The following is a 27,863-nucleotide window of genomic DNA, read 5'->3' as shown; positions in this document are numbered from 1 at the left end:
TGAGGTGAGTGGATTGCCTGAGCCCGCGGGTTCGAGACCAGCCTGGGCAGCGAGACCTCATCTCTACAATAAATCAAAAAATCAGCCGGGCGTGGTAGCGCATGCCTGTAATTCTGGCTACTTGGAAGGCTCAGGCGGAAGGATCACTGGAGCCCAGCAGGTCGAGGCTGCGGTGGCCGGGAGTGGCCACTGCACTCGAGTCTGGGCGACAGAGTGAGACTCCAACTCAAAACAAAAACAAAAAACTAAAGTATATAAAGCTTGAGCAACTGGAGCACCTTCATCTTACCTGTTCCTTTAACAATGTGAGACCCAACACTGTTCTAGATGAGAAGGACATTTTCCCCTAGCAACACACTCTCCAGTTACAGTATTCTTATGTCTGTCCTCTGATTTATTTCTTGTGTGCAAGGCAGTTTTTCCGAATTTTTTTCATTAACACAAACGCAAATAAAACCCTCATGCTCTACCCCCCCCAGATTTTGATAGGATCCTCATATGGAACTATGCTCCTCTAATAAGCATTTCCGCTTTAGAACTACAAACCTAGAGTATTAATATAAGCTTTTTTTTTTTTTTTTTTTAGTAAAAATAGAATTTCAAAAGACTTAAAGGAAGAAATGGTGTTTTAAAATTATGGCAAAAGGTAAATCAGAAAAAAATATCAAATCAGAACCATTGCCTTGAGGTTAAATGGGATAATTTAAAAAGTAAGTCAGACTTCATATCAGCCAGGGATGGTGGCGCATGACTGTGGTTCCAGCTACTTGGAAGGCTGAGGCGGAAGGAGCACCTGAGCCCAGCTGCTTTGGTGGCCTTGATGTGCCACTGTATTCCAGTCTGGGTGACCAAGTGAGACTCTGACTAAAAAAAACAAAAAAAAGAAAAAAGTAAACAACCAGTTCAGCAACACTGATAAGGTGAGGTTGCAAGATTGTAATTGCTGCCTGTCTATATAGCCCTCCACAGACGGCATAATGCAGGGTTGAAACATCGTAATTCCTAAGAGGAAGAATGTGCACCATGAAAGAGTAAATGGTTCATCAGAATTTCTACAACTGATACCTGTTCTTGTTCTCCAGAACCATGTTTACTAAATATTTATTCTCTAGTCTGGTTTCCAGGACCTACCAGTACTGAAAAAGGGATATTTGAATGAGTAGATAAAATACTGTAATATTCAGAAAGATATATCTTCTCCTGCATGTTAATAAAATGGCATTCACTCTCCTACCATCTATATTGAAAAATTTACTAAGGTCTTTTCGCATCTGGATAGCTGACAAGTCAGTCCCTGGTTGAATCAGATCATACCATACATACCCATCCTTCAGGTCCTTGTGAATAGCTTATATTAAAAAACAACAACAACAACAACCTTAAAATACTATTTCTTTGTTATTCTGTAACTTTGCTAATAAATCAGCACCTCAGGAAGTAGAATGATCAGTTCTAAATGGTAAGTACCTGTATAGGAACTACCACATAACTTTACATACCCACAGAGATTGATCTCAATGATACATTTGTGTTTTCATGGCCATTTGGAAACTCCAGGCCAACTTCAGCAACACTGCACAAGATTTATTGAGTTTACTGATAGACAGGAAGACATGGAATCTCGGGGGCTTTGTTTAATGATGTACTGGAAAACCCATTTCTAAAACGGCCTCTATCAGGAAAGAAAGGTGAAGAAAGCGTAGAAATAATGCTATCTATCTCTCTTTTGCCTAACCCAGTAGAAGAAAAAAAAATGCATGAAGGTGACGGCTTATACCGAAGTCAGGGATTGGGGATAAGAGTCCAGGGAATCATCAGAGCCTCGTCTTCCTGGTCTCCAGGTTGATTGTGTTCCCTTGGATGTGAGGAGTCTGCTTGTATGCTGGACCCTTCAAATCATCTGGCTTTACAGGCACATAGTAGTAGCCCATGATGGAGAAGATCAGGCAGACCACCAGCAGGAGGCAGGAAAACAAAACGAACTCAGCCCACTGCAGAGAGAAACAAATATAAAAGAATATGTAGAAATCTGAAACTAAAGGGATCTTCGCAGGATGAGGACTGGGGAGCAGATTGCCTGGGATCACCAGTTTAGGCGGACATTTGCTGGAAGAAGACTGGGCTCACGGGCCTCTCCTCACATAGGTTATGGTAGTCATTACTGCCACTTATATATGTCTATTTTCTTGGCAGAGTGTGTATCTAACCCATCTCATGTCACAGCACTGAGTAGGGAAATGGAAGGCAGACAGATGGGGGGAAAGGAAGAAAAGAAAGATGGAGGGAAAACTTTGGGCAGATGTGAACTCCCGCTTCCCTCAGCACCATACCTGTACCAGGCTACTGAACTGCGCCACAACAAGCACGATGATATTCCCAACTGCAACTGTCAACAACCAAGCTGCCTGGAGTACAGATTTCATGCTAGAGGGAGCCTACGAAGGACACAAGTCGGAAAGTAAACAAACTCCTTACCACCCTCATGCCCCGTGCATTTATCCAGGAAACTTCTTCCATATTTCTCCCAAACTTCTTCCCAGATTTGAACTTCCCTCACTAAGTTGAGCTGTCACATTGATTCAGAGGGTAGCAATAATGTGAACAATAAGAATAAAATGGAGTTCTTCACTGAATATTTTGATTCATTATAGCATATAATCTTTTTTTTTTTTTTGAGTTGGAATCTCACTCTGTCGCCCAGACTGGAGTGCAGTGGCCGCTCCCAGCCACCGCAGCCTCGACCTGCTGGGCTCCAGGGATCCTTCCGCCTCAGCCTTCCAAGTAGCTGGAACTATAGGTGCATGCTACCACACCCGGCTAATTTTTTTTATTTATTGTAGAGATGAGGTCTCGCCAAGTTGCCCAGGCAGGTCTCAAACCCGCGGGCTTAGGCAATTCACTCACCTCAGCCTCCCAAGGCGCGGATTACAGGCTGAGCCACCAAGCCCAGCTAGCGTATAATCTTCATTACAACTCTAAGGGTTAAGTTCTACTAGCAATCTTATTTTAGGCATAAAGAAAAATAGCATTACAGAGATGATAACTCACTTGCTCAAGGCCACACAATAGGTCATGTAGCCAAAATTTGAACATGGGTAGTCTGATTACCCAACCTTAATTTTTTTTTTTTTTTTTTTTGAGTTGGAGTCTCACTCTGTCACCCAGACTGGAGTGCAGTGGCAGCTCTCGGCCACCGCAGCCTCGACCTGCTGGGCTCCGGCGATCCTTCTGCCTCAGCCTTCCAAGCAGCCGGAATTACAGGCATGCGCTACCACGCCCAGCTGTTTTTTTAATTTATCATAGAGATGAGGCCTCACTGCTCAGGCAGGTCTCGAACCCGCGGGCTCAGGCAATCCTCTCACCTCAGCCTCCCAAAGGCACGGGATTACAGGCTGAGCCACCGAGCCCGGCTCCAACCCTAATTGTAATTTTTAATTTTCTGAGTCAGGGTCTCACTCCGTTGCCCATGCTGGAATGCAGTGGCATGATCATGGCTCACCACAGTCTCCAACTCATGGGCTAAAGTGATCTTTCCACCTCAGCCTCTCAGCTGGGATTACAGGTGCACACCATCATGCCTGGCTAATCTTTCTATTTTTTTGTAGAGAAGGAGCCTTACTTTGTTGCCCAGGCTGGTCTCCAACTCCTGGCCTCAAGCAATCCTCCCTCCTGGGCCTCCCAAAGTGCTGGGATTACAGGTGTGAGCCACCATAACCCAGCCAATGTTGATTTTTAAGTCTTATTTTCTAGAGCCCCAAAGCATAGACTCCTATGCTACACTGTCATAATCTGGGGAGTCAAGATGTTCAGGTTACATACGTTCAGGACCATATATAAGGAACCCAAGGCCAAAAGAGGTAAAGGTCTTGTTTGGGATCACATGCCTATTTAAGCAAGTACTGGAATTGACATTCATCATCCTTCAAGCAACGTCTCCATTTATACTTTCTATCTGCAAAAACTTACCTGAGAATAAGAAAACTCAAGTCCTGTGACAGAGAACATGACCTCCCCAGCTGTAACCAGGGCATACTGTGGTAGCTGCCATGCAATGGATATTTTGTTTGCTGAAATATCTTCCATCTTCCAGGCCTGAAGACCATGATCGGTGTTCTTAGTGTGAGAAAGTGAAAATGGACTTGTTACTAGCCTCAAGTAAATATTTCTAACTATAGCATCCTATGATCTTATCTCCATCTCCTCTTTGTATTTTCATTCTTCTGCTGCCTTCAAGAAATTGAGCCTTTCTACACAATTCCAGAGTTTTGGAAATTTCTTTTGGTCAGACTGCACTCACTCTCCTGGCTTCCATCAGATATCATTATTGACAGAGACCTTTAATGGCAGGACTTTTTGATATTACAGTTTGGATTTTCACCATTTCGGCCTATGTGCATTTTAATCCTGGACATTTTAAACATAAAATGGCATCTAATTATACATGTCTACTAATATATTTTATTATAAATGGAATAACATTTAAAAATAATATGGGATAAAAATAGCGGAGTTAAAATATCAAGGCAAAATGTCCTTGACACCAAAAGTCTTTGACATCTAAATGCTCTTGATTTTCTGAGTCAAAAGGCCATTAGGTTCAAAATAGTAAAGTAAGAGTCCTATTTTGCTTTAATTGATAGTATAAACAATACCCAGGCATCTGTTTGTATTTACTCAGCGTAAGAGAAGACCGTGATCAGATCGTGGCTAAATCAAGGTTAGATACTTAAATGCCCATAGGCAGGTAATTAAGCAAATAAAACAAACAATGAAAATGATGGGGAAAATGAATAGCACAGGTCCCATCTAAAGGGCATAGCTACTATAACACTGGCCAGTTAACACAATAATACCTGTTATGAAGTCTTCTGGCTTTCAATTTTCCAAGAAATATTAGTAATCCAACTCAGGTGAAATCTCTTGAATCTTAAACATTGGCAAGTAATTCTTTTATGGTTTTTATCAACACTGTACAACCAAGAAAGACGGTACTATGGAAGAAGCTGGGCCCCCAGACTCTCAATATATGACCTCACTATAAATGCTTATTAGATCCTGACATTCAGAGACAATATATATGGCCTGTATCTTGAGTAGCATACAAGACAGAACAAACAAAACAAAAATGGAATAATACCAGAAATGAAAGTGTCATGGATTGAATTGTATCCCAAATTCATATGTTAAAGTCTTAACACCCAGTACTTTAGAATGAGACTTTATCTGAAAATAGTGTTGTTGTATATGTAATTAGTCAAGTTGAAATAATAAGATAATGTAGCCAGGCCCGGTGGCTCACACCTGCAATCCCAACACTTGGGGGGGCAGAGATAAGAGGATTGCCTGAGCCAAGGAGTTTGAGACCAACCTGGGCAACTTCGCAAGACCTCATCTCTACAATAAATAAAAAAATTAGGGGTGGTGACTCGCACCTCTAGTTCCAGTTATTTGGAAGGCTGAGGCGGAAGGATTGCCTGAATCCAGCAAGTGGAGGCTGTGATAGCCGTGAGCATGCCATTACACTCTAGCCTGGGTCACAGTGAGACTTTGACTCAAAAAGAAAAAAAAGAAAAAGATAACTTAGAGTGACCCTAATCCAGTATGACAAGTATCCTTATAGAGAAAGGGGGAAATTTGGATACACAGAGAGACACATAGGAAAAACATCATGTAACAATTAAAGCAGACATTAGGGTGGTTCTTTTATACACCAAGGAATTTAAAATATTTCTAGCAAGCTACCAGAAGGTATGAGAGAGTCATGGAACAGATTATTCCTCACAGCCCTCAGGAATCAACACTACTAACACCATGAACTCAGACTTCTCCATAATTGTTTGGGTTTTTTTGTTCCCCTTCTTCTCCATAATTGTGAGACAATAAATTGTTGTGTAAGCCACTTAGCTTGTGGTACTTTGTTATAGCAATCCTAGGAAATTAATAGAGTTAAGTTGGCTTAATATGTGAAGCTAAATGTAATATATCATATCAGTAGAATAAAAGACAAAACCATGTTATCTCAATAAATGCAGAAAAAGCATTTGATAAAACTCAACCCCTGTTCATGATAAAACAAACAAACAAACAAAATAATACTCAACAAACTAGGAATAGAAGGGAGATTCCTCAGTCTGATAAAGAGTACCTAGAAAAGCCCACAGTTAACCTACTTATGATAAAGGACTAAATACTCTCTCCCTAAAAGGATGTCTGCTTTCGCCACTTCTATTCAGCATTATACTACAGGTTCAAGCCAGAGCAATTAGGTAAAGAAAAGAAATAAAGGCATCCGTGTTGAGAAGGAAGAAGTAAAGCTATCTCTACTTGCTATCTCTACATGATCTTGTATGTAAAAAGTCTAAGAAATCCATTAAAAAATATGTTAGAACTCATGCATGAGTTCAGTAAGGTCATGAAATACAAGATCAATATAAAAAATCAATTGTATTTCTATAATATGTAATAAAAAAATAAGATTCCATTAATAAGAGCTTTAGGCTGGGCATAGTGGCTCAAACCTTGATCCCATCACTTTGTGAGTCTGAGGTAGGAGAAGTGCTTGAGCCCAGGAGTTCAAGACCAGCCAAGGCAACATGGCAAGACCTTGTCTCTACAAAAAAATAAAACAAATTAGCCAGGCATGGTAGCACATGCCTGTTGTCCCAGCTACTCAGGCGACTGAGGTGGGAGGATCACTTGAGCCTGGGAGCTGAAGTTGTGGTGAGTTTTGATCGTGCCACTGCATTCCAGGCTGGGTGACAAACTGAGACCCTGGCTCAAAACAAACAAACAAAATCTCTAAAAAGAATAAAGTACTTAGGAATAAACAGCAAAATAAATGTAAAATTTATACTCTGAAAACTGTAAAATATCATTTAAAAAATTAAAGACCCAACCGGGCTCGGTGGCTCAGCCTATAACCCCAGCACTCTGGGAGGCTGAGGCCAGTGGATTGCCTGAGTCCACGGGTTTGAGACCAGCCCGGGCAACTTGGCAAGACCTCGTCTCTATAACAAAAAATCAAAAATTAGCCGGGCATGGTAGCATGCACCTATAGTTATGGCTACTTGGAAGGCTGAGGTAAAAGGATCGCTGGAGCCCAGCAGGTCAATGCTGGGGTGGCCATGAGTATGCTACTGCACTCCAGCCTGGGTGACAGAGTGAGACTCCAACTCAAGAACAAAAACAAAACAAAACAAGACAAAAATTAAAGACTCAAATAAATAGAAATACAACCCGTGTTCACTGATAGAACACTCGATATTGTTGAGATGACAATACTACTCCCCAAAATGATCTTCAGATTCAATGCAACCTCTATAAAAATCTCAGCTGGCTCCCAATTCTAACCCAAACCTAAAATTCAGATGAAAATTGATGGGACTCAGAATGGACAAGCCAATTTTAAAAAAGAAGAACAAGATCAAAGATTTGTGCTTTCTGAATTCAAAATTTACTACAAAGCAACAGTAATCAAGACAGTATGAACTGGGAGTGCTGGCTCACGCCTGTAATCCCAAAACTTTGGGAGGTGGAGATGAGAAGACTGCCTGTGTCCAGAAGTTTGAGACCAGCCTGGGCTATTCGGCGAGATCTCATCTCTATAATAAGTAAAAAAGTTAGCCAGGCGTGGTGGTGTGCACCTGTAGGCCCAGCTACTTAGGAGGCTGAGTTAGGTGGAAGGATCGCCTGAGCCCAGCAGGTGGAGGCTGTGGTAGCCATGAGCATGCCTCTGTACTTCATCCAGGTGACAGAATGAGACTCTGACTCAGATTAAAAAAAAAAAAAAAGACAGTATGGTACCAGCACAAGGATAGACATATAGATAAATGGAATGGAATTCAGTGTCCAGAAATAAGCCTTCACATTTTTGGCCAATTGATTTTTTACAAGAGTTGCCAATACCATTCAATGACAGAATAATAGTCTTTTCAAGAAATTGTGCTGGGCCAACTGGAAATACACATAAAAAGAATGAGGTTGGACCCCCTCGTTTATATCATATACAAAAGTTAAATCAAAATGAATTAACTATGAAACTTATAGAAGAAAACACAACCATAAATTCTTGCGATCTTGGATTAGGCAATGGATATGATACCAAAAGCACAATCAACCAAAGAAAAAAATAGGTGAGTTCTTCATAATTAAAAACTTTTGTGCTTCAACAGATATCATCAGAAAAGTTAAAAGACAACTTATTATGTGAGAATTTTCAAATTATATACCTGATAACAGACCTCTCTAAAACATATAAAGAATGTTTACAACTCAATTTTAAAAAAACCTATAGCCCAATTAGAAATTGGACAAAGAATCTGAATAGATACTTATCCAAAGAAAATATACAAGTGGCCATTAAGTGAAAGAAGCCAGACACAAAAGGCCATGTATTGTATGATTCCATTTATATGAAATGTCCAGAATAGGAAAATTTACAGATGGAAAGAAGACTAGTTGTTGCCCAGGACTAGTGGTTTGAGAAGAAATGGGAAGATACACACACACACACACACACACACACACACACACACACACACGGGGTGGGGAGGTGACTGTCACATTAATAATAACAAAGCTACTTACATTGATAATAACAAACAGATATACTGCTCCAAAGTCTAGTAGACCCAAATTCAGAGAAAAGTCCCCATCTTCTGTTCTACAACGCACAGCAGGATATCTGAAACAGGATGAATTTGGGTTAGAATAGACATCATGGCTTAGAAAAGCATTTCCATATCCAGGAGGAAGTGATGATGAAAAAAGAAAGCTGTGAAGTCACCAGTTTTCTTTCTAGGAGTGGGTTATTTTCATGCCAGATTTCTGTCCCTGATTTGCGCTCTTTATTGTCTGTCATATAGATTATTTTTTAAAACATCAACATAAAGAAGGTGCAAGTCACCTTTTGTGGATTTCAGGCCCAGGTAAACTTTCACCATACAAATCTTATGATTTAGTGGAATGGCATAAAACAATGAAACTGACAGGATAAACTTGGAAGGTACCAAAATTCCTCCTTTGGTAAGGGTAGAAACCTATAATATACTTTGTAAAACTCACGGAGATGGGCTCTGTTAACTATACAGTATGGTCTTTATAGCAATCATGATCTTAATATTATCTGTGCAGAAAAACAGTAAGGGAAGGAGGCAAAAGTTGAAAATGAGGAGGAATTTGCCTATAACTCAAAATTAGCCCAGATGTACCTAAGTTCCCCACCTATATATAAAGATAGCATTCAAAAAGCAATTGTTGATTAAAGTGAAATGTCCACAGAGGAAATGCTCTTACTCTCCTCTTTGCACAGTTCTGTAAGCAGACACACCATAGTCTTCGCCAACATTGAGGGAGATATCTGTACCCAGGGAGATGTTGACATCTTTATGCAAAGTATTAACAAACCTGAGGACAGAGACATTATTTACATATCAGACAAACACACCCGAACAGGAACACCTGATAAAAGAGGGCAGGAGTCTTTTCTGTTTTGGTTATTACTAGGTACCCTGTGCCTAGAATAGTGGCTGGCACATAAAAGGTTCATGATGGGCCGGGTATGGTGGCTCATGCCTGTAGTCCCAGCACTTTGGGAGGCTGAGATGAGAGGATTGCCTAAGCCCAGAGGTCAACACCAGCCTGGGCAACTTGGTGAGACCTTGTCTCTACAATAAATTGAAAAAAATTAGCTGGACAAATGAATGAACTCAACACGTAATAAGCAATTAATAGTCTTAGCTGTCCCTTTCCTCTTCCTGAAGTATTAACTTTTACCTGTCACCTCCTCACCAGATCTCTAGCTAGTTGGACACTATCATGATCACCCATGAGTCTGAGTTTCCTTACTAATTCAGCTTGGGTCATTCCAATTTCTTTCCTTTATAATGATGGAATCCATCAATGGAAACTTTACTAAGTAAGATAACTCTGTATATATAAAGATATAACAGTTTTATATAAGACTGATATCTTCTTATAAATGAAGTCTGATTTGGCTTATATAAAACTCAGACTCCCAGCTGATTGTTATAATTGTTTTGAAGTCTTCAGAAACTTTGGGCCCTTCCAGAACCATCTTTCTTTTCTTTTCTTTTTTTTTTAAGTTTTAAAACAACGTTTATTAGAGAAAGAAGAGAGACATGCCAGAGCTGGTATGGGCTAGAGAAACCGCCCAGAACCATCTTTCTAGTGTTCCAAATATAGGCCTCTAGATTGTCTCCTCAGGATGGATTCTTCATACATTTCATTTTTAAAAGCTTTTGACTTGGTCTATGGTCCAAGGGATAAGAAAGGCAGATCCCTCCAGAGTCCTGAAAGTTGATTTCTGAATTTTGGATTATCCAGCACTGACCTAGAAAAAAATACCCCTCTAGAGGCCTGAGCTCTCTGGATCTCTGGTCTCACTGTTGTCTTATTTTGAGCTGTTTACTTTTTCTGAAGAACATTCAAAAGCAAGGAATTATGACTATTCTGCTCTTCGGTGAAATTCAGACTTTACATGAAAATTTCTTTAAAATGTGGCTCTCAACAGTAATCACCTGATCTTAGAGGCCACGGCATGGTATCTCTATTTCATGCCTAACTCCTGCCACAGAGAGCAGGTAACTTCTCTGGTGCTTCATCCCTGTAACTGTCCCCCAAGCTCTTCAGCCTTATCTGGATTTAAAACTAAGTCTTTTGACTCCTAATATGTATGATACCTCTATAGGTTTGTAATACAAACTGTACCCTAAAAAGATATTCAACTACCAATAATAAAGATAGGTTTATTTCCTCACTCATTTTTCTCTGGTGATTACAGAGAGGAACATAGTCAGTTATTTTCCTGAGAGCAAGATAAATGGGTAAAATTCAGCAGAAAGAATTTATCCAGCAGAGTCCAGGGGGTATACACAGATGCAGGGCCATCTTTGACTCCTACATGAGAAAGGATTCTCTTTCCTGTCTGCCTCTCACTTCCTGGAAAATGCCTTCTGACTCTAGTGTTGTTGAAGTTCTAGAAGAGAGAATTCCTATTCAGAACAAGTAGTGTGAAGCCCCAAAGAACAGAAGAGGTTCAAGATTCAAGACAACAGAGTGGCCTGGAATCTCCTTGACATCCAAACCTCATGGCTGTCATCCCATTGGTTGTTTTGCTTTCGACGTCCTTTACCTACAATAAAGGAAAATAAAAATCAGTAACAGCGGACAAAATGGAACTGTAGTCAGAAAATTTGATCATCAGGCAGATCCTTAGTAAGACATTGATGAGCCAGTCATCTTCTTTGAGACGACAACTTAGAACCTAGGCAGTTCCTTCACTTACCATCATGCTGGAGATACTTTTCCCATCCTCATGAATGATCAGACTGTACCAGTTCTTTTCCTCCACAGAATGCTTCGTGTAGACGGACAGATTATGATATTTCAGATGGAAGTAGAAATCCTGGCTTTTCGTTTTCAGGTGCAGTTCGGAATAGTGTAGTGTTTTCTGTAGAATGAAGAACCTGTCACACTCACCTTCTTCTTCATCTTGGATATCACCATCTTGTGGCATCTCAGGGTAGGTGACCCCATCAGATACTTTCAACCTAGTAATTCCTTTTTTTCGAGCTGGGGGCCTCATTCTTGCCCAGACTTGAGTGCAGTGGCAGGATCATGGTTCATCACAGCCTCGACTTTCTGGGTTCAGACAATTCTCTTGTCTAGCTTCCCAAGTAGCTGGGACTACAAGCGCACACCACCACACCCAGTTAATTTTTTTTTTAATCTATGTTTGTTGCCCAGGCTGGTCTTCAGCTCCTGGACTCAAGCAATCCTTCTGCCTAGGCCTTCCAAAGTGCTGGGACTGGCCAGGTGCAGTGCCTCAAACCTGTGATCCCAGCACTTTGGGAGGTCGAGATGAGAGGATTGCTTGAGTCCAGGGGTTCAAGACCAGCTTGGGCAACTTGGCAAGACCTCGTCTCTACAATAAATAAAAAACATAGCCAGGTGTGGTGACACGTGCCAGTATTTCCAGCTACTTGGAAGGCTGAGGCAGAAGGAGTGCCTGAGCTCAGCAGGTCGAGGTTGTGGTGGCGGTGAGCAAGCCATTGCACTCCAGCCTGGGCAACAGAGTGAGACTCCAACTCAAAACAAACAAACAAAACAACACCACCAACAACAAAAAACCAGTGCTGGAATTACCCGTATGAGCTACTGCACCTGGACCAGTAATTCCTCTCTTTAACCTAGCAATTTTATTTCTAGGGATTTACTGTAGAGAATAATCAAAGGCATGTGTAAAGATTTACAGGCTAAGAATGTTCATTATAGGATTAGGAATAGTGACAAAAAATTTGAATACCTATATGGAAATGTCTAAGTAAACTATGATGTATCTATAAGCCAATGTATGCCCATTAAAATCATGTTCTCAGAGACTATCTAAGGACACAGGAAGATGCTTATGATACAACCACAGAAAATCAAGGTCAATACAGCACACAGTTTCCAATGTATTCAGGTCCGTTCCTCACTTGGAAGGATTTGATGGACTCCACCAACAGGGTATTGTTTTCATTTCCCAGCACTGTCACCTTCACCTCATCATTTGCCAGATTAAAGACTTGCAGGAAAATTTCTTGAGTACCCGGCTGGGGCGGGGCCAATGCCTTAGGACAGAGAACACATATCAGAATCACCGACAAATAATCCTTCAGATATAATGAGAACACATATCTCAGTCCTGTTCCTGACAGCCAAACCTACCAAGCCAAAAGGACATGGTTTTCTTTCTCTGATGAGTATTTCACTCAGGAAACACTGAAGGCAATTTGGATGGGGAAATACCAGTTAAATGTAGCAAGCACCAGTGTCAGATAACAAATTTCATGCTTTTTGACTCAGCTGTGGCCTCATCCTTCATTCCCCAATAGTGGCTATTCTATCTGCCAAAAGGTATTTGAATATCTAGGAAAGTGTCATAAGCCTGTGTTCCCTAAAGAGATGGCTAGATATGTCAGATATTAGCATTTGGAAATTCCCTGAAAACATACTGTGAATCATTCAGGTGGGGGCTGGGCCTCCTTTTGCATTGCTGCTCTATCCATGTATCTACTCATTTATCACAAATATTTACAAAGACTTACTATGCACTCCTGTAAAACAGGTACTGTGCTAGGTCCCAGGGACTCAAGATCGAACAAGTCAGAAGAGTGAACAAGACAGACAGTTATGGCCCTGCCCTCATGGAGCTTAAGAGGTATTGAACTCACATTTATTTTTATCTCCACAACTGCTGCAACTGCAAATGCAAGGCATGCTAGGATCATACCAACAGCCATTTTCCTAAGCGATCTGCAGAGGAAAGGGAGAGACAATTATATCTAAACTTTGGACTCTAAAGGATAAAATCCAGACTCCTTAGCCTACTCTTAAAGACCTTTCCTGATTTGGTCCCGGTTACTTTTGGAGTAGTTCCTTGAACTCCCCCACACACATCTGTTCTTCTCCTTTTACTTGAGTCACACTGAACTGTTCTTCTCTGTGATACCACATTTTCCTACCTCTACCTTTGCTTGTGATGGTTTTTCTATCAATTTTGTCATAATACCAAAAATAATAGCACTACAACCAGATTTACTGAACACTGACCATATTCTAGATGCTGATCATGCTTTGCCTCCTTAATCTCTTCCAAAGTCTGTTGACACTGGCAGCAGGAAGGATGCTCTTCCTTCTCTACACTCCCCTGGCACTTCAATCTTCCCTTCCTAGGGCACTTAACATATTTCCCTGTATAATAGTTATATTACATATATAACTCATATATGCTCTAACTCCCTTACTAAATAATAAACTGCTTGAGGAAAGGAGCTGTGCTTGATTCATATGTGCACTTGGTTCTGAGCTCCCTAATACTTGCTCAGTGAATGACTAGATGACAAAAGGCCATTTGAATATGGCAAAGCGGTCATCAAAACAAAATTGCTGTTACATTAGAATTGAAAGGAGGCTTGAAACTCTCTTCTGTCAAACTTTACAAAGATAACACTTCTACTTACAATGAGGGAAAGGCAGTAATCAGGAACAATTATATCCCCAGTCTCACCAGGTCCCCCATTTGTTTCATAGGAATAGGAAATTTACGGGGTTTAGTAGTCATCAAAGGTTTCGGGCTTCTTTGAAGAGACAACATTCAAGAACAAAGCAGCATGTTGGTTTAGTAGTCTAATCTCACATATTTTTGGCCTAGATCTCCTCCTTCAACATTACAGTTAAGTCCATAGTGATGGCTTCAACTCTCATTAATTAGATCTAATTCCCATTTTTCAGTGTTAAAAGGCACGTAGTTTAACATGAAAAAATAGAAGCAGATAAATGATAAACCAAAACAAATCGTCATTAAGTAGAAAACACTGACACTGAATCTTTAACAGACTGGGCAAAGACTGAGTCAGTCTGGAGTAATAAAGGCATAGTGAATACTTACGAGAAGTTAATTCCACACTTGGAGACCAGACGATAAATGACAAGGTCAAACAATGGGATGAAGAGAAGAACCAGAAGGGGATTTAGTACCTGTAATACCATAGTAAAAAGAACTAGCTACAAGAGTTTTCCTATTATGAGTGCTCTTATTTGCTTGTGTACACTCTCTCTCTCATATCCACACATACTTTTGTCATCATAAGTACAGAATGAGTCCACATTTCTCCTTCCTTTTACACCCAAGACTCTACTTTCCTTGCATAGCATCTTAGCTTCCAAACATCCCAAGGGAACAGTTTCATTCTAAGCCTGTTTTTCTGCCATATTATGAGTTCTTCCCTCCCATTTTCATCTATCTTCTCCATTCCATAGCCCAAGGAGAAAATGTCATAACCAGGAGAAAGGAAGGAGAGGAGGAAGAATTGTTGAACAAGGGGTTAAAAAAAGAACTGGGAGACACCAGTAAAAAGAGAGCCTTAATTTTTTTGATAAATATTTTCATCATACTATCTTGACATGGAAAAAATCCCATGTGTATACTTTACCTATGGCTCAAAGGAGGAATTTCGTGCTTAAAGAGAATGTTTTCATCTCTCTAAGGTTGGCCTTCCTCAGTATACAAAAAAAAAAGCATCAAATTATGGTTATTAATCCTACTGGTACATGTAGAGGCAGAGAAGAGGAAAGAAGTAAGTCCCCAGTGGCTATAAAGAAGAATCCTACCTGCATCTGGTCTGGCTGAAGCACAAAAAATCCCTGAAACATTATAAAACAAATTATATTTATACAGTGACTGAAGACAAGCAAAACCTAGATCAACAATTTTGTTCAGTAGCCAGTGAGAAGCATATAAGAGAAAATTCATCAGGTCTTTGGTTCTTGTCTGTAAGGGCACTTGGGGATGGGAACAGACTTAGGATGACTCTGGCTATGTTTGCTGAAGGCAGATGGGCCCAAGGGAGAATATTATTTCCTTCCTTCCTTCCTTCCTTCCTTCCTTCCTTCCTTCCTTCCTTCCTTCCTTCCTTCCTTCCTTCCTTCTTGAGTTTGAGTCTCACTCTGTTGCCCAGGCTAGAGTGCAGTGGCACACAGCCTCGACCTGCTGGGCTCAGGTGATATTTCCTCCTCAGTCTTCCAAGTAGCTGGAACTACAAGTGTGTGCCACCATGTCTGGCTTATTTCTTTATTTATTTATTGTAGACATGAGGTCTTGCCAAGTGGCCCAGGCTGGTCTTGAACCCATGGGCTCAGGCAATCCTCTCACTTCGGCCTTCCAAAGTGCTATAATTATAGGTATGAGCCACTGCATCTGGCTGAGAATATTCTTTTCTATGAACTATGCTTTCTTTAACTTGAAAGAGAATAGAGTCAGTGTGTTTTTATTCATCTCAGCAACTGCAGTTGTAGGTGGTGATAATGTGAAGGACGAGACATCATGGTTAGAGTGAAGACTCCCCCGACACATAGTGCTTCCAAAGTTATTCTCTAGAGGGTCGACAAAGACCACCATGGTAAATCCTGGACAACCAGCTGAAGGGAAAAGATAAAGTTATATCTGGCAGACTCCAAATAGATGGCTATTATCATTCCATCCTGACTTCTTCAGAACTTAGAAAATAATATAATCTAGGAAGTAAACAATTGAGAGCAAAGATGGAACCTTATTTGAGTGGGCCAAAGAATGGAAATTAGAAAAAGAGAAAATGGTATTTACAATCTTCTCATTTTTTCCATATCCATGTACAAAATATTCCATGTTCCACAGGTCCCCTGCTGTGATCTCTGCCTGAGAGATGGATCAATTGTGTAGTAGCACCAATCAAACCTATTCCATGTGCCCTGGGGATGGGCTGAGGTAGAAGAAAATCACTATCCCAGATATATATCACTTCATTTGCTATCTTTTTTTTTTTTTTTTTGAGTGGGAGTCTCACTCTGTCGCCCAGACTGGAGTGCAGTGGCTGCTCCCGGCCACCACAGCCTCGACCTACTGGGCTCCGGCGATCCTTCTGCCTCAGCCTTCCCAGTAGCTGGAATTACAGGCATGCGCTTACCACGCCCGGTTGATTTTTTTATTTATTGTAGAGATGAGGTCTCACCGCCCAGGCGGGTCTCGAACCCACGGGCTCAGGCAATCCACTCACCTTAGCCTCCCAAAGGCACGGGATTACAGACTGAGCCACTGAGCCCAGCTGCTATCTTCTCAATATTCCCTCATATACATTTAAATCTTTCCCATCTTTATGTTCCTGATTTCTAGAGACAAAATTCTAGTTTTTATTTCTAGACTAGCTTTCTTTATCTTTGCTTACACAGTGCCTTCAGGCTAAAGGCACCTTTCTAATGATCTTAAGTCCATTTTTAGGCAAAAACACAAAGGAATTAACTTTCCCTCAGTATGGATGATGAAGAAAATAATAGACGTCTCTGAAAAATATCTTCTACTCACCAAATTCCCATTCATCCTGGTGGCTTGCAAAGTCCATCGTGATCCCTAAGGCAAGTAGATACAATTATAAGAAATCCCTTTCCTGTGAGAGGGAAGTATCTGTAAGAGGGTATAGCTCCAAAAGAAATATTCTCACCTGCTGATCCAAAAGAGCCCAGAACATGGGCAATGGGATATAAAGGAACAGAACCCTGGTCAGTGACTTCACATCCATAATGAGTTGCTTCTGCAAAAAGAAGGAAGAACAAGCAGAATTGTCAGAAGTTCTATATGTGGCTTTCTTGTGTAAAGTAGAAGTATCCCCAAAACAGTAAGAGGTCAAATGCACTAGGAGAGAAACAGTTTGAACATTAGATAAGACTCTCTGACCCATAAGATGTTTCCGCAGTTCTAACTTACCGGGTATTTCTCAGCTGCCCAGTCTAGCCAGTGCTGTCGCTTTGGAATGTCTCCAGAACGATTCTTGAAACGATTGGAAATAGCAAACTAGGGCAGAGCATAGACATCAGGAGAGAGACAAATAAACACTATCCCCTGCCTTTCCAACTTATATTTCCTTCCTTCAAACATGTATACTTTTAGTGACTTACTCCAACCCTATGGCCTCATCAGGCACTGTATTATATCAAAATATTTCAGGTATAATTTGCTCTATCCTTACTTCCTGCTGGTACCATATATAATTATACTTCAGATGATTTTTTTAACTTAATGGTTTAGTGGTAGCAAAGAGAAAACCAATTAATCTTAGCTTGTCAAAAGACATGGAAATAGAACAGAAGTCATTGAGTAAAATGTATACCCATATTTGAAGGCCCATATTCTCAGCATTGCATCTCTTTCTTCTCATTGAAAAAAGAACACGTAGACTTACCCCGATACATCTGAAAACTTGAGCCAATATGTTTCCTTCAGGAGGTGGTTTTTTGTACATTTTGCTTCCCATTGCAAATACAACTGCAGTAGACACACAAGCAAGGTTCTTAATTTCTCATTTAGTACATTTGGCATTATCAGTGCTAAGGGTAGACTGCTGAACTGTGGGATTGACTGGTAAATCTCATAAAGAGAGAACTGACTTATATTTCCTGGTTTGGGAGTTATAAAAATTACAGGAGCCAAGAAAAAATAAAATGGTCAATTGTTAAGAGAGATATCTTATGAGATCTTCATGTAATCACAGAAATGGAAGTCATCTTTAACTTCTCATTTTTCTTTCTCCATCTTCATATGTGAAATGCTACCAACTTTCATTGATTCATTGATGCATATAATCTATCTGCCCCCTCTTTTACATTACTATTGCTACTACTTTTGTCCAGGACTTCACAGCTTCTATCTTGGATTATCAAAATGACCACAATTAGTTCCTCATTCCCTAGTCTCTTTCTTTACTAACCTGATGCCAAATGTTTCTTTCCAGGGTCTACTAAATAAACCCAAACTCCTGGCTTAAAAGTCCTTCTCAAATTTATTATTATCCTGATGTTACCATTATTCCTATCATTTACCAAAATTTATTATATGTAAGTTGTTAAACATTTTACATACATTAACTGATGTAACCTGAAAATAAGTACTACTGTTGTAATTTTATACATGAAGATATTGAAGATTAAAGAAATTAAACAACTTGTACAAGGTTGCATAACTAGAAATTGCCAGAAGCTGCATTTTTTGACCCGAGGTCTATCTGACTAAAAAATCTATGCTTTTGCCGGGTGCAGTGTCTCACACCTATAATCCCAGCACTTTGGGAGGCCTAGGTGAGAGGATTGCCTGAGCCCACAGATTCGAGACCAGCCTGGGCAACTTGGTGAGACCTCATTTCTACAATAAATAAAAAGATTAGCCAGGCATGGTGGCATCTGCCTATAGTTCCAGCTACTTGGAAGGCTGAGGAGGAAGGATCGCCTGAACCCAGCAGGTTGAGGCTGCATGCCACTGCACTCCAGCCTGGGCAACAGAGTGAGACTCCAACTCAAAACAAACAAACAAACAAACAAACAAAAACGATACTTTTAATTACTATAAAGCATCTCATTCATTAACTCTTGCATCATGCACCGTACTAGACACCATTGGGAATACAGGTGAAAAAGACAAGTTCCCTATACTTAGAGGAGCTTACTTCAACCTACCATTTCCCATTTTATGTTTCATTACTCTTCTTCAGGTACCCTATGCTCTAACCACTGTTCATCATTCCTACAAAAATATCTGTTCTATACTATTTCTTTTCTTGAGCTTATTCTGTTAACCCATGTCTTTGTCCTTTAACCACATCTCCCACAGCTAATTTTTTTTTTTTTTGAGTCAGAGTCTCACTCTGTTGCCTAGGCTGGAGTGCAGTAGCCTGCTCACGGCCACCACAGCCTCCACCACGGCTGGCTAATTTTTTTTATTTATGGTTGCAACAAGGTCTCACCAGGTTGGTCTCAAACCCATGGGCTCAGGCAATCCTCTCACCTCTGCCTCCCAAGGTGCTGGGAATGCAACTGTGAGCCACCACGCCCAGCTTCCACATCTAATTTTAAGTGAATTTTATTTTATTATTTTTCTTTTCTCTGCCAAACTGACAAAGAACTGGTATGACTTTTATAATTATAAAAGAGTATGTTTCTCAATTTTATTAAGCTAAAAACCAATGGAAAGACTCCATCTTGGTCCTCTCCCAGATGTATTTTCCTCTTTGAAAGACTTCCCAGCGATAGCAAGATGCCCCTCTAGTAGATCTTCTGCTAAAGATACTTTTCTTAGGCTGGGCAAGGTGGTTCATGCCTATAATATCAGCACTTTGGGAGGCCAAGGTGAGAGGATTGCCTGAGCCCATGGGTTGAGACCAGCTTGGGCAACTTGGAGTGACCTCATCTCTACAATAAATAAATAAATAAATTAATTAATTAAATGGGCATGGTAGCACATGCCTGTAGTTCCGGCTACTTGGAAGGCTGAAGCGGAAGGATTGCCCGAGCCCAACAGGTTGAGGCTGCTGTGGCTGCAAGCGTGCCACTGCACTCTAGCCTGGGCATCAGAGTGAGACTCTGACTCTAAATAAATAAATAAGCCTTTCTCAGTGACAGCTACATTTCCAATATCCTCACACACCTTACTTTTCCTTAATTTTCTAATATATCCATTCTTAATCAGAATTACTCTAGCACTTGTTCTTGATTCATCCTCTCAATTTTCCCAAAGCTTCTCCAAATAGCACTCTTTACCTACAAAATCCTTCTCATCATTTATAGAAATAGTTCAGGGGAAGAATGCTAATCTTGTGGGTCAAGTGGGCAGATAAAGAAGTACCTAGACAAAAGGAAGATTTGGGGTAGGAAATAAACTGCTCCTGAAACTCAGAATGATCCTAGAAAGAGGAGAGACATTTCAGGAATGCTGGTTGCAATAGTAACAGTGGAGTGATAAAAATAAAACTTGTGGAATTAACCAAGATCACACTTAAATGTCAAGACCACTTAACCAAAGAAGATGGATAGAAATCTTAAATTTCTCTACTCTCTACTCCTTCTAGCAGATGATGATCCTTCTTGTTTCACAAATAAAATGGAAGCCTTCAATGGAAGTTCCCTCAACTTCCTGCCACCAAATCTATTAATTTCTGTATCCACACTCATCCTCTTCTTCTTCCGGGTAGGTGAAGGTGATGCTCCTCTTCCTGTCCAAAGCTAATGCTTTCATGTGTGTTTTCACATTGATTGTACTGTCTTTATCTTGCATCTTCAAATTTTTTCTCTACTAGATAGTTCCTAATATTATTCAAGCATGTTCGACGTTCTCTCAAATCTATGCCAACTTCTAGTTATAATATTCCACTTTCTTAAAATTCCACTTTCTTACCTCTTATTTACATCCCAATCCACTCCAGTTAGTCTTCAACCTCTACCATTCTTCCATAATTGATATCATCATATCAATTACCTCTTATTGCTGTATTTAAAGACATCTTTTCCCCTGCATCTCAAGTTCCCATTCAGTAACATTTGTCTCTTTGAACAAGACCCTTCTTGAAATCCTCTTGATAGCTAAGAAAAGTATTATTACCACTTTGTCCATTCCTTCTTGTGAGACTGTCTTTTAAATTCTGGTGCTCCTTGGGGTTTGGTCCTGAGCTCTATTTTTTTTACCTTACTCTTGTTAACTCTTAGTTATCTATCTTCATGGCTTGCTGCTACCTTTATCCTAAAGACTCCAGATCTATATCTGCAACCTAAATACTTCTTCTGAGCTCTACATTTATATTCCAAATAACTGTTTGGTAACTCCAATGAGATATTCCAAGAACATCTAAAATGCAACATGTTCAAAACTAAATTCATCAACATTGCCCCAAACCTGCTATTTCTCGCAATCTCACTTAATGACTCTACTATCTACTCAATTGCTCAAGTCAGAACTCTACATTAAACCTTGACTTTTCTTCTCCCCCACTTCACATATCTAATCATACCAAGGTTTGTTAATTTTATCAGGGCTGGGACTAGGGAGAGCTGAATGAGGCACTCATCTGGAGCACAAGTTTAAGGGAGTGTCAAAAAATTCAGTCTTCAAGATAAATATTATCCTTGCCTCACTGTCAATTCTTTCTCCACACTATAGAAACATCATTAAAAAATAAAAACCTAACAATCATTCCTCTATCAAAATCTTTTTGGAGCTCCCCACTGTCCCTCACAATAAAGTTCTAATCCCTTAATGGTTTTAAAGACTCTTCATTATCTAGTTTTTCCTCTTTATTTTCACTTATTATCTAGGTGATCTGGATTCCTTTAAGGCCTTTAAACACGTCATTTTATTTCTTACCACCTTATCTTACGGATACCATATCTTCTTTCTGTATCACTTACAATCTCTTCTTTGATTAATTGCTGTTCAGCTCTTAGGCCTCACTTTGGCTGTCATTTTCTTTTATTAATTTATTATTTACTTATGTATTTATTTTTTGACAGAGATGAGGTCTTGCTATGTTACCCAGGCTGGTTTTGAACGCCTAGACTTAAGCAATCCTCTCACCTCAGATGCCTAAAATGCTGGGATTACAGGTATGAACCACTGTGCCTGTTTTTTTTATGATGTCATTTCTTTAGACAAATATTTTACGACCTTCAAAATCAAACATCCCTTCTATGTGCACTCCACTGTACTTTCCCAGTTGTGATATCAGTAATACTATTTTATAAATGTGTTTACTTGTTTATCTTCCCCTCCCTGCTGAACTATATAAGTTCTTTGAGAGCATGAACTCTGTAGCTGTCTAATTTACCAGTGTGATACCCAATACCTAGCACGTAATCTGGCACTTAATAGGTCCATTAAATGTTTGAATAAATGATGAGTGAATAAAAAATAAATGAATAAATTAAATTATAGTAAAATGTTAGAGAATTGAGTTATTTATTAGCAGCCAGAAAAGTGAAACTACAGACTAACAATGACAGCTAGCACTTGTTAAACATCTCATAATTTATAAAACATTTCACTTATAGGATCTCTTTTGATCTTCATAATTACTCTAATATATAAATATCATCATGCTAGGATCCAGAGAAGAAGACATAGTACTAATAAGTGGAAAACCAGAAAAATATGTGGACAATATTTGACTTTGAATACAGAAAGAAGCAGGGAATATATTATGACAGCTCACCTGGAATAAATGTCCTTGGCATTTGAGAACTCTGAGTATTAGTATCAGCCTCCTCAACCACCCTTCCCCAGTAGAAAATAATCAGACTGAACATTGAGTCTCTGGGCGCTTTTCTCCTCTATTGAGTTCTTTATGTGTTTGGACTGGATATCTTCCAGGGGGGCGTCACCCTGAGACTCAGAGTGAGAACAGGTTTTCAGGTCAATGATTAGAAACAATCATGCCCAAATTTTCCCTTAGGCTGTCTAAACTAAGAAATACCACATTCCTCTTCTCTTCTAGGACTAGGTTTTCAGTGGTAAAGAGAATGCCAGAAGATCTAAGTTAACATTAGTTTCCAACTACTTATTCAACTCCTCTTGTTCTCTCTGCTCAAGGGTAAACTCTTTGGGATCATTGCAGAGGGAGGCAGAAATAGTTAAACCTAGAAGCTTGCTTTAAAAGGCCTAAAGAATTAAAAATGTCTTCCACCAACTGTGGCTCAAGTCTGTAATCCCAGCACTTTGGGAGGCCAAGGTGATAGGGCTGCCTGAGTCCAGGGGTTCGACCAACCTGGGCAACTTGGTGAGATCTCTTCTCTACAATACATTAAAAAAATTAGCTGGGTGTGATAGTGCACACCTGTAGTTCCAGCTACTTGAAAAGCTGAGGTGAAAGGATTGCCTGGGCCCAGCAGGTAGAGGCTGTGGTGGCCGTGAGCATGCCACTGTTACAGCCTAAGTGACAGAGTGAGACTCCAACTCAAAAATAAATTTTAAAAATAAATATGTCTTCCAATTACCAAATAAGTATTAGATGAAATAAACTAGTTTGAGAGGATTATCTTCTTTGCTTCCTTACTACTGTAGAACAGTGGGTCTCAATCTTGACTACATTAGTATCATTTGAGATACTCAAAAAATTATAGATACCCAGGCCCCTTGATTGGCCCAGAGTTTGATCTTTTTTGAGAGTCCCCAGGAACATCTTAGTAGTTGTCAGCCCTTGGGAACTCTTTTCCCCCCTTCAAGTTGCTGGCTTCATTCAGAATCTGTCTCCAAAGTCAAAGGGAAACCCCTAGAATACTCAATAGAGTTAGTGTGAGGATTGAATGAAATAGTTTGTGTTAAGTGCCCACGAAATGCTTTACGTGTGGCAGGCCTCAGTGATTGTTTCCTTTGCTCTTTTGCACTTACCAAGTGCTGTCATCATGAGCAATCCTGGAACTCCAAAAGCCAGCGCATAGCAGTCTTCTCCAAAACACTGCACATCTCCTAAAGTAAATGGGGGAGGGGAGGAAATGTAACCCTCAATCTTTGATGTTTTATTCTACAATCTCAAATTCTTAAAGTCATAGACATAGCCATCCTCTTTCCTTCCATCACTGAATCCATAATCCTTCTTTTGGGTCAGACAAATTCAGACTAACAGAAATTCTCACAGATTTTCAAGATTTTATAAAGGAGAATATGGACAGTAGGAATTATTGGACAACTTTTTTGACTGGCCATAGTAAAACATTATACAGGGTCCCTCAGAAACAATCCTAACCTCTCAGCATGGGTGTGATAAATGTAGAAATCAAGCTCCCTGCATTGATGGAGAGATAGAATACTGAGAAGTATCTGGTTCGCTCTTCTGCCTGAAACAAACAGAATAAATCATCAGTGCAATGTGCCTCTTAGCTCCATTCCTACCCCATGTTCAGATTCAGACCTGGAGGTACAAAGAGATTCAGATACTGCCTCTAGGGTATCTGGCATCATATTAGATATTTTAAAACATGGCTGACTGACTCCAGATGAACATTTACTAATCTTTCAAGCACAAGTACAAGCAGCTTTCAAATTATTTTACCCCCTTTACCTAGGCAGAATTGATTATCCTGCTCTCAGTGCCACTACTGTGCCCTGTACATATCTATTTTAATATTAATGTCTTTGCATTAAATGTATATTTCTTTCAGTAGGTTGTGACTTCCTTTAGGGAAGAAATTTTATCGTACTCATTTTTGCAATCCCTATAGCTCCTGAAATCTATTAGGGGTTCAAAAATGTCTAGCGACTGTACAAGTATTAACTAAGTGAATAACTGATTTAGTTAGATAATGGATTTTTTGGTAGGAGTGTGTAGAAGGAATAGGGCCAAAATATAGGACAATGGAGTAAAATGTTGATCAAGCAGGATAGTTCACCTAGTGCCTAAAGGAAATTTGCCAGAGAGTATAAAAGAAAATTAGTGGGCTTAGAAGTGGCTGGTGGAAACTTGGAGGTAGGTTTGTTCTATTAATTGAAGTATCTTTGGGAAGCATTTACCAAATGAAACAACTTTCAAATAAAGTGACAGATGCATCAGTTCATTATGTGTTGTGTGTACTTCATTCTGACACTCTGGATCTTTTCCTGACACATTAGAACAATCAGTCCTTCCCTATTTTCTATTTATAGTGTTTCTTCTTTCCTCTTTTGGTTTTCATTTAAACCTTATTCCTTATTCCATTCATCTAATTTGTATAGTTCATTGTGCATAGAATCCCACTTGTCAAAGTTAGTCATTTCTCCAAAGTCAGCAATCAGTTTTGATCTATGGACCATCGTACAGACAGAAAGAATAAAATAGTTCGAATGGTCTTAAAGGTAAGAAAAACACAGGATGACAGAAAGGACAGAGAGAGAACAGAGTCAGAAAGAAATAGCAGGCACTATGTCAGAGAGAGGGTAGAGGAGAGTAGGGGAGAAAGAGAGACAGAGGGGAAGAAGAAAGACAGAGAAGACAGAGAGATGGGGGTGAGGAAGACAGAGAGAGAGAGAGAGAAGGGGGTGGGGAGAGACAGACAGAGAGAGAGAGAGAGAGAGAGAGAGAGAGAAACCAGAAAATGATTAACAACTATAGAAAAGGGAATCGATACATGAAGAAAGACAAAAAACAAAACTGAGCAAAAGAGAGGAAACCAGAAATGTTGACTGATCTAAGAATAGACTATTCCTTTGCCTATTTGTCACAGTTTCCTCATATAGGCCCCTTTTTATCTTATTATTATTGCTTTATTTTTTCCCCATTGACAATAGGAAGAGAAGAAATGACGAGCCAGGCACGTTCATGTATAGAAATTCATTCTTTTCACTCCAACTGGTCCCCTTTCACAGCATTTCAAAACTACAGATGCTTAAATCATCTCTACATTGCTCATCACCTCCCATTCCCAAAGTACTTACCACATTTCTTCTTAAATACCTCAAGTTAGAGTAAATTCACTACTTCCTGCTCTGAAGTTTTTCCTTCCTTCAAGCAAAAGGCTTCCTGTAGCTTTCACTCATTGATCTCAGGCTTACTCACTGACATCTTCCAATATCTGTAAGCAGCTATAATATTCTCTTTGATTCTTATCTTATCTAGAATAAATATTCCCATATCCTTCAACTTTTCCTTATAAGACATGTCTTTTCATTCATCCAGCACCCTGGTCTCATGCCTTTGAATGTGTTTCAGTTTTTCTTCTTTTTAATGACCAGTAAAAGCACTGAATATAACACCTCAGATGAAAGCTGGCCTGTGGATTATTTCCATCTTGGCTGATGGCTACCTGTCAGGTACCCCTTATAATGCTGGCTCTACATTCTTGGAAATACAAAAATAACAGGACTCTTACATGTTTTTCTTCAAACTGGTCTCCACCAAAAGCTGCCACGCAGGGTTTGATACCTCCTGTCCCCAAAGCTATTAGACTCAGACCGATCAATGACAGGACTCTGAAATAGAAGGGCAAGGATGCTAACCATGTTGATAACTAAATACAACTATAGAGATGAACTACAGAGCGCAGAAGGGAAAAATATGTACATAAGGGCAAAGATCCCATTCACATTCTACACTGTGGGCAATTTCCATTTGCTTTTAATCCCAGTAGTTACTCATGGACACTTACCATGTTTATGACTTGAGCCTCTGCTGGAAAGCATGCATCGCATGGGAAGATTTTATTACTGGAAATTCCATTTATCTTTTGTGTGCATCAGATAGAAGCAGACACTGAAGTAACTACAAAGCTAATACACTGGTTCTCGATTTTTTTTTTTTTTTTGAGGTGGAGTCTCACTCTGTCACCCAGGCTGAAGGGCAGTGGCACACTCTCGGCCATCACAGTCTCGACCTGCTGGACTCAGGCAATCCTTCCGCCTCAGCCTTCCAAGTAGCTGGAACTACAGGTACGAGCCACCATGCCCAATTTTATTTATTTATTGATTGATTGTAGAGATGAGGTCTTGCCAAGGTGCCCAGGCTGGTCTCGTACTCGTGGGCTCAGGCAATCCTCTCACCTTGGCCTCCCAAAGTGCTGGGACTATAGGCATGAGCCACCGTGCCTGGCCCTCGATATTGTTTTTTTTTTTCATTAATCAGTATTTTTTATTATGGTTTTGTGGGGTACAGTTAAGGGTTAGGTGTACAATGACGTTTCATTCAGGCACCCTGTAGATAAGAAGTGTTTTCCCATCCCCCGACAGATATTTGCTACTGTTAATCCCATCCCCCTCCCCCCCATAGTTTCGCAGTACCATCCGTCATTTTCTCATAGTATTGCATTGGATGTTCAAGGTCCATTATATGAGTGAGAACATGTGATATTCGGATTTTTGTTTTTGTGAGAGGTCACTCAGTATTATAGACTCTAGTTCCATCCAGGTTGCAGCGAAATTCATGATTTTGTTCTTTTTTATGGCTGCGTAGTATTCCATCGTGTATATGTACCACATTTTTTTAATCCAGTCCTCTTTTGCTGGGCAGCATGGTTGTTTCCAGGTTCTTGCTATTGTGAACAATGCTGCGATAAACATACGTGTGCAGGTATCTTTTTTATAGAGTGATTTGTGTTCTTCAGGGTATATTCCCAGTAGGGGGATTGCAGGGTCATATGGAAGGTCAATTTTTAGAGCTTTTAGGAATCGCCAAACTGCTTTCCGCAGAGGTTGCACTAGTTTACACTCCCACCAACAGTGTAGAAGTGTTCCCTTTTCACCACACCCTCTCCAGCAGCTGTTATTTTTTGAGTTGTTGATAATTGCCATTCTGACTGGAGTTAGGTGGTATCTCAGTGTGGTTTTGATTTGCATCTCCCTGATGATTAGTGAGGTTGAGCATTTCTTCATGTGTTTGTTGGCTGCTCGAATGTCTTCTTTTGTGAAGTGTCTGTTCATGTCTTTTGCCCATTTTATAATGGGGTTGTTTGTTTTCTTCTTTTCAGTACGCTCAGTTCCTTGTAGATCCAGGATGTTAAGCCTTTGTCAGACCTAGAATTGGCAAATACTTTTTCCCAGTCTGTAGGCT

At 40.0% G+C, this 27,863-nt stretch overlaps 1 protein-coding gene across 1 annotated transcript; it reads right to left on the bottom strand.

Annotated features, from left to right (window-relative positions):
* Positions 1 to 1,194: 1,194 nt before the first annotated feature.
* On the bottom strand, positions 1,195 to 26,290 carry LOC103255014 (solute carrier family 15 member 2; the record flags this gene model as incomplete). Its single annotated transcript, XM_008052988.1, has 18 exons — positions 1,195 to 1,991; positions 2,331 to 2,435; positions 3,967 to 4,113; positions 8,587 to 8,683; positions 9,295 to 9,405; positions 11,106 to 11,152; positions 11,306 to 11,470; positions 12,498 to 12,632; positions 13,236 to 13,317; positions 14,453 to 14,541; positions 15,175 to 15,207; positions 16,901 to 16,945; positions 17,037 to 17,126; positions 17,300 to 17,386; positions 17,775 to 17,857; positions 23,738 to 23,815; positions 24,093 to 24,183; positions 26,191 to 26,290. Coding segments are annotated over 18 exons (1,762 nt in total), but the record flags the coding sequence as incomplete, so codon positions are not given.
* Positions 26,291 to 27,863: the final 1,573 nt, after the last annotated feature.

Source organism: Carlito syrichta, unplaced genomic scaffold (assembly GCF_000164805.1).
Source record: "Carlito syrichta isolate Samal-C Ts95f unplaced genomic scaffold, Tarsius_syrichta-2.0.1 Scaffold287760, whole genome shotgun sequence".
Taxonomy (NCBI): domain Eukaryota; kingdom Metazoa; phylum Chordata; class Mammalia; order Primates; family Tarsiidae; genus Carlito; species Carlito syrichta.
The sequence above is the reverse complement of the archived record's forward strand: the minus strand, read 5'-3'. Positions and strand labels throughout refer to the sequence as shown.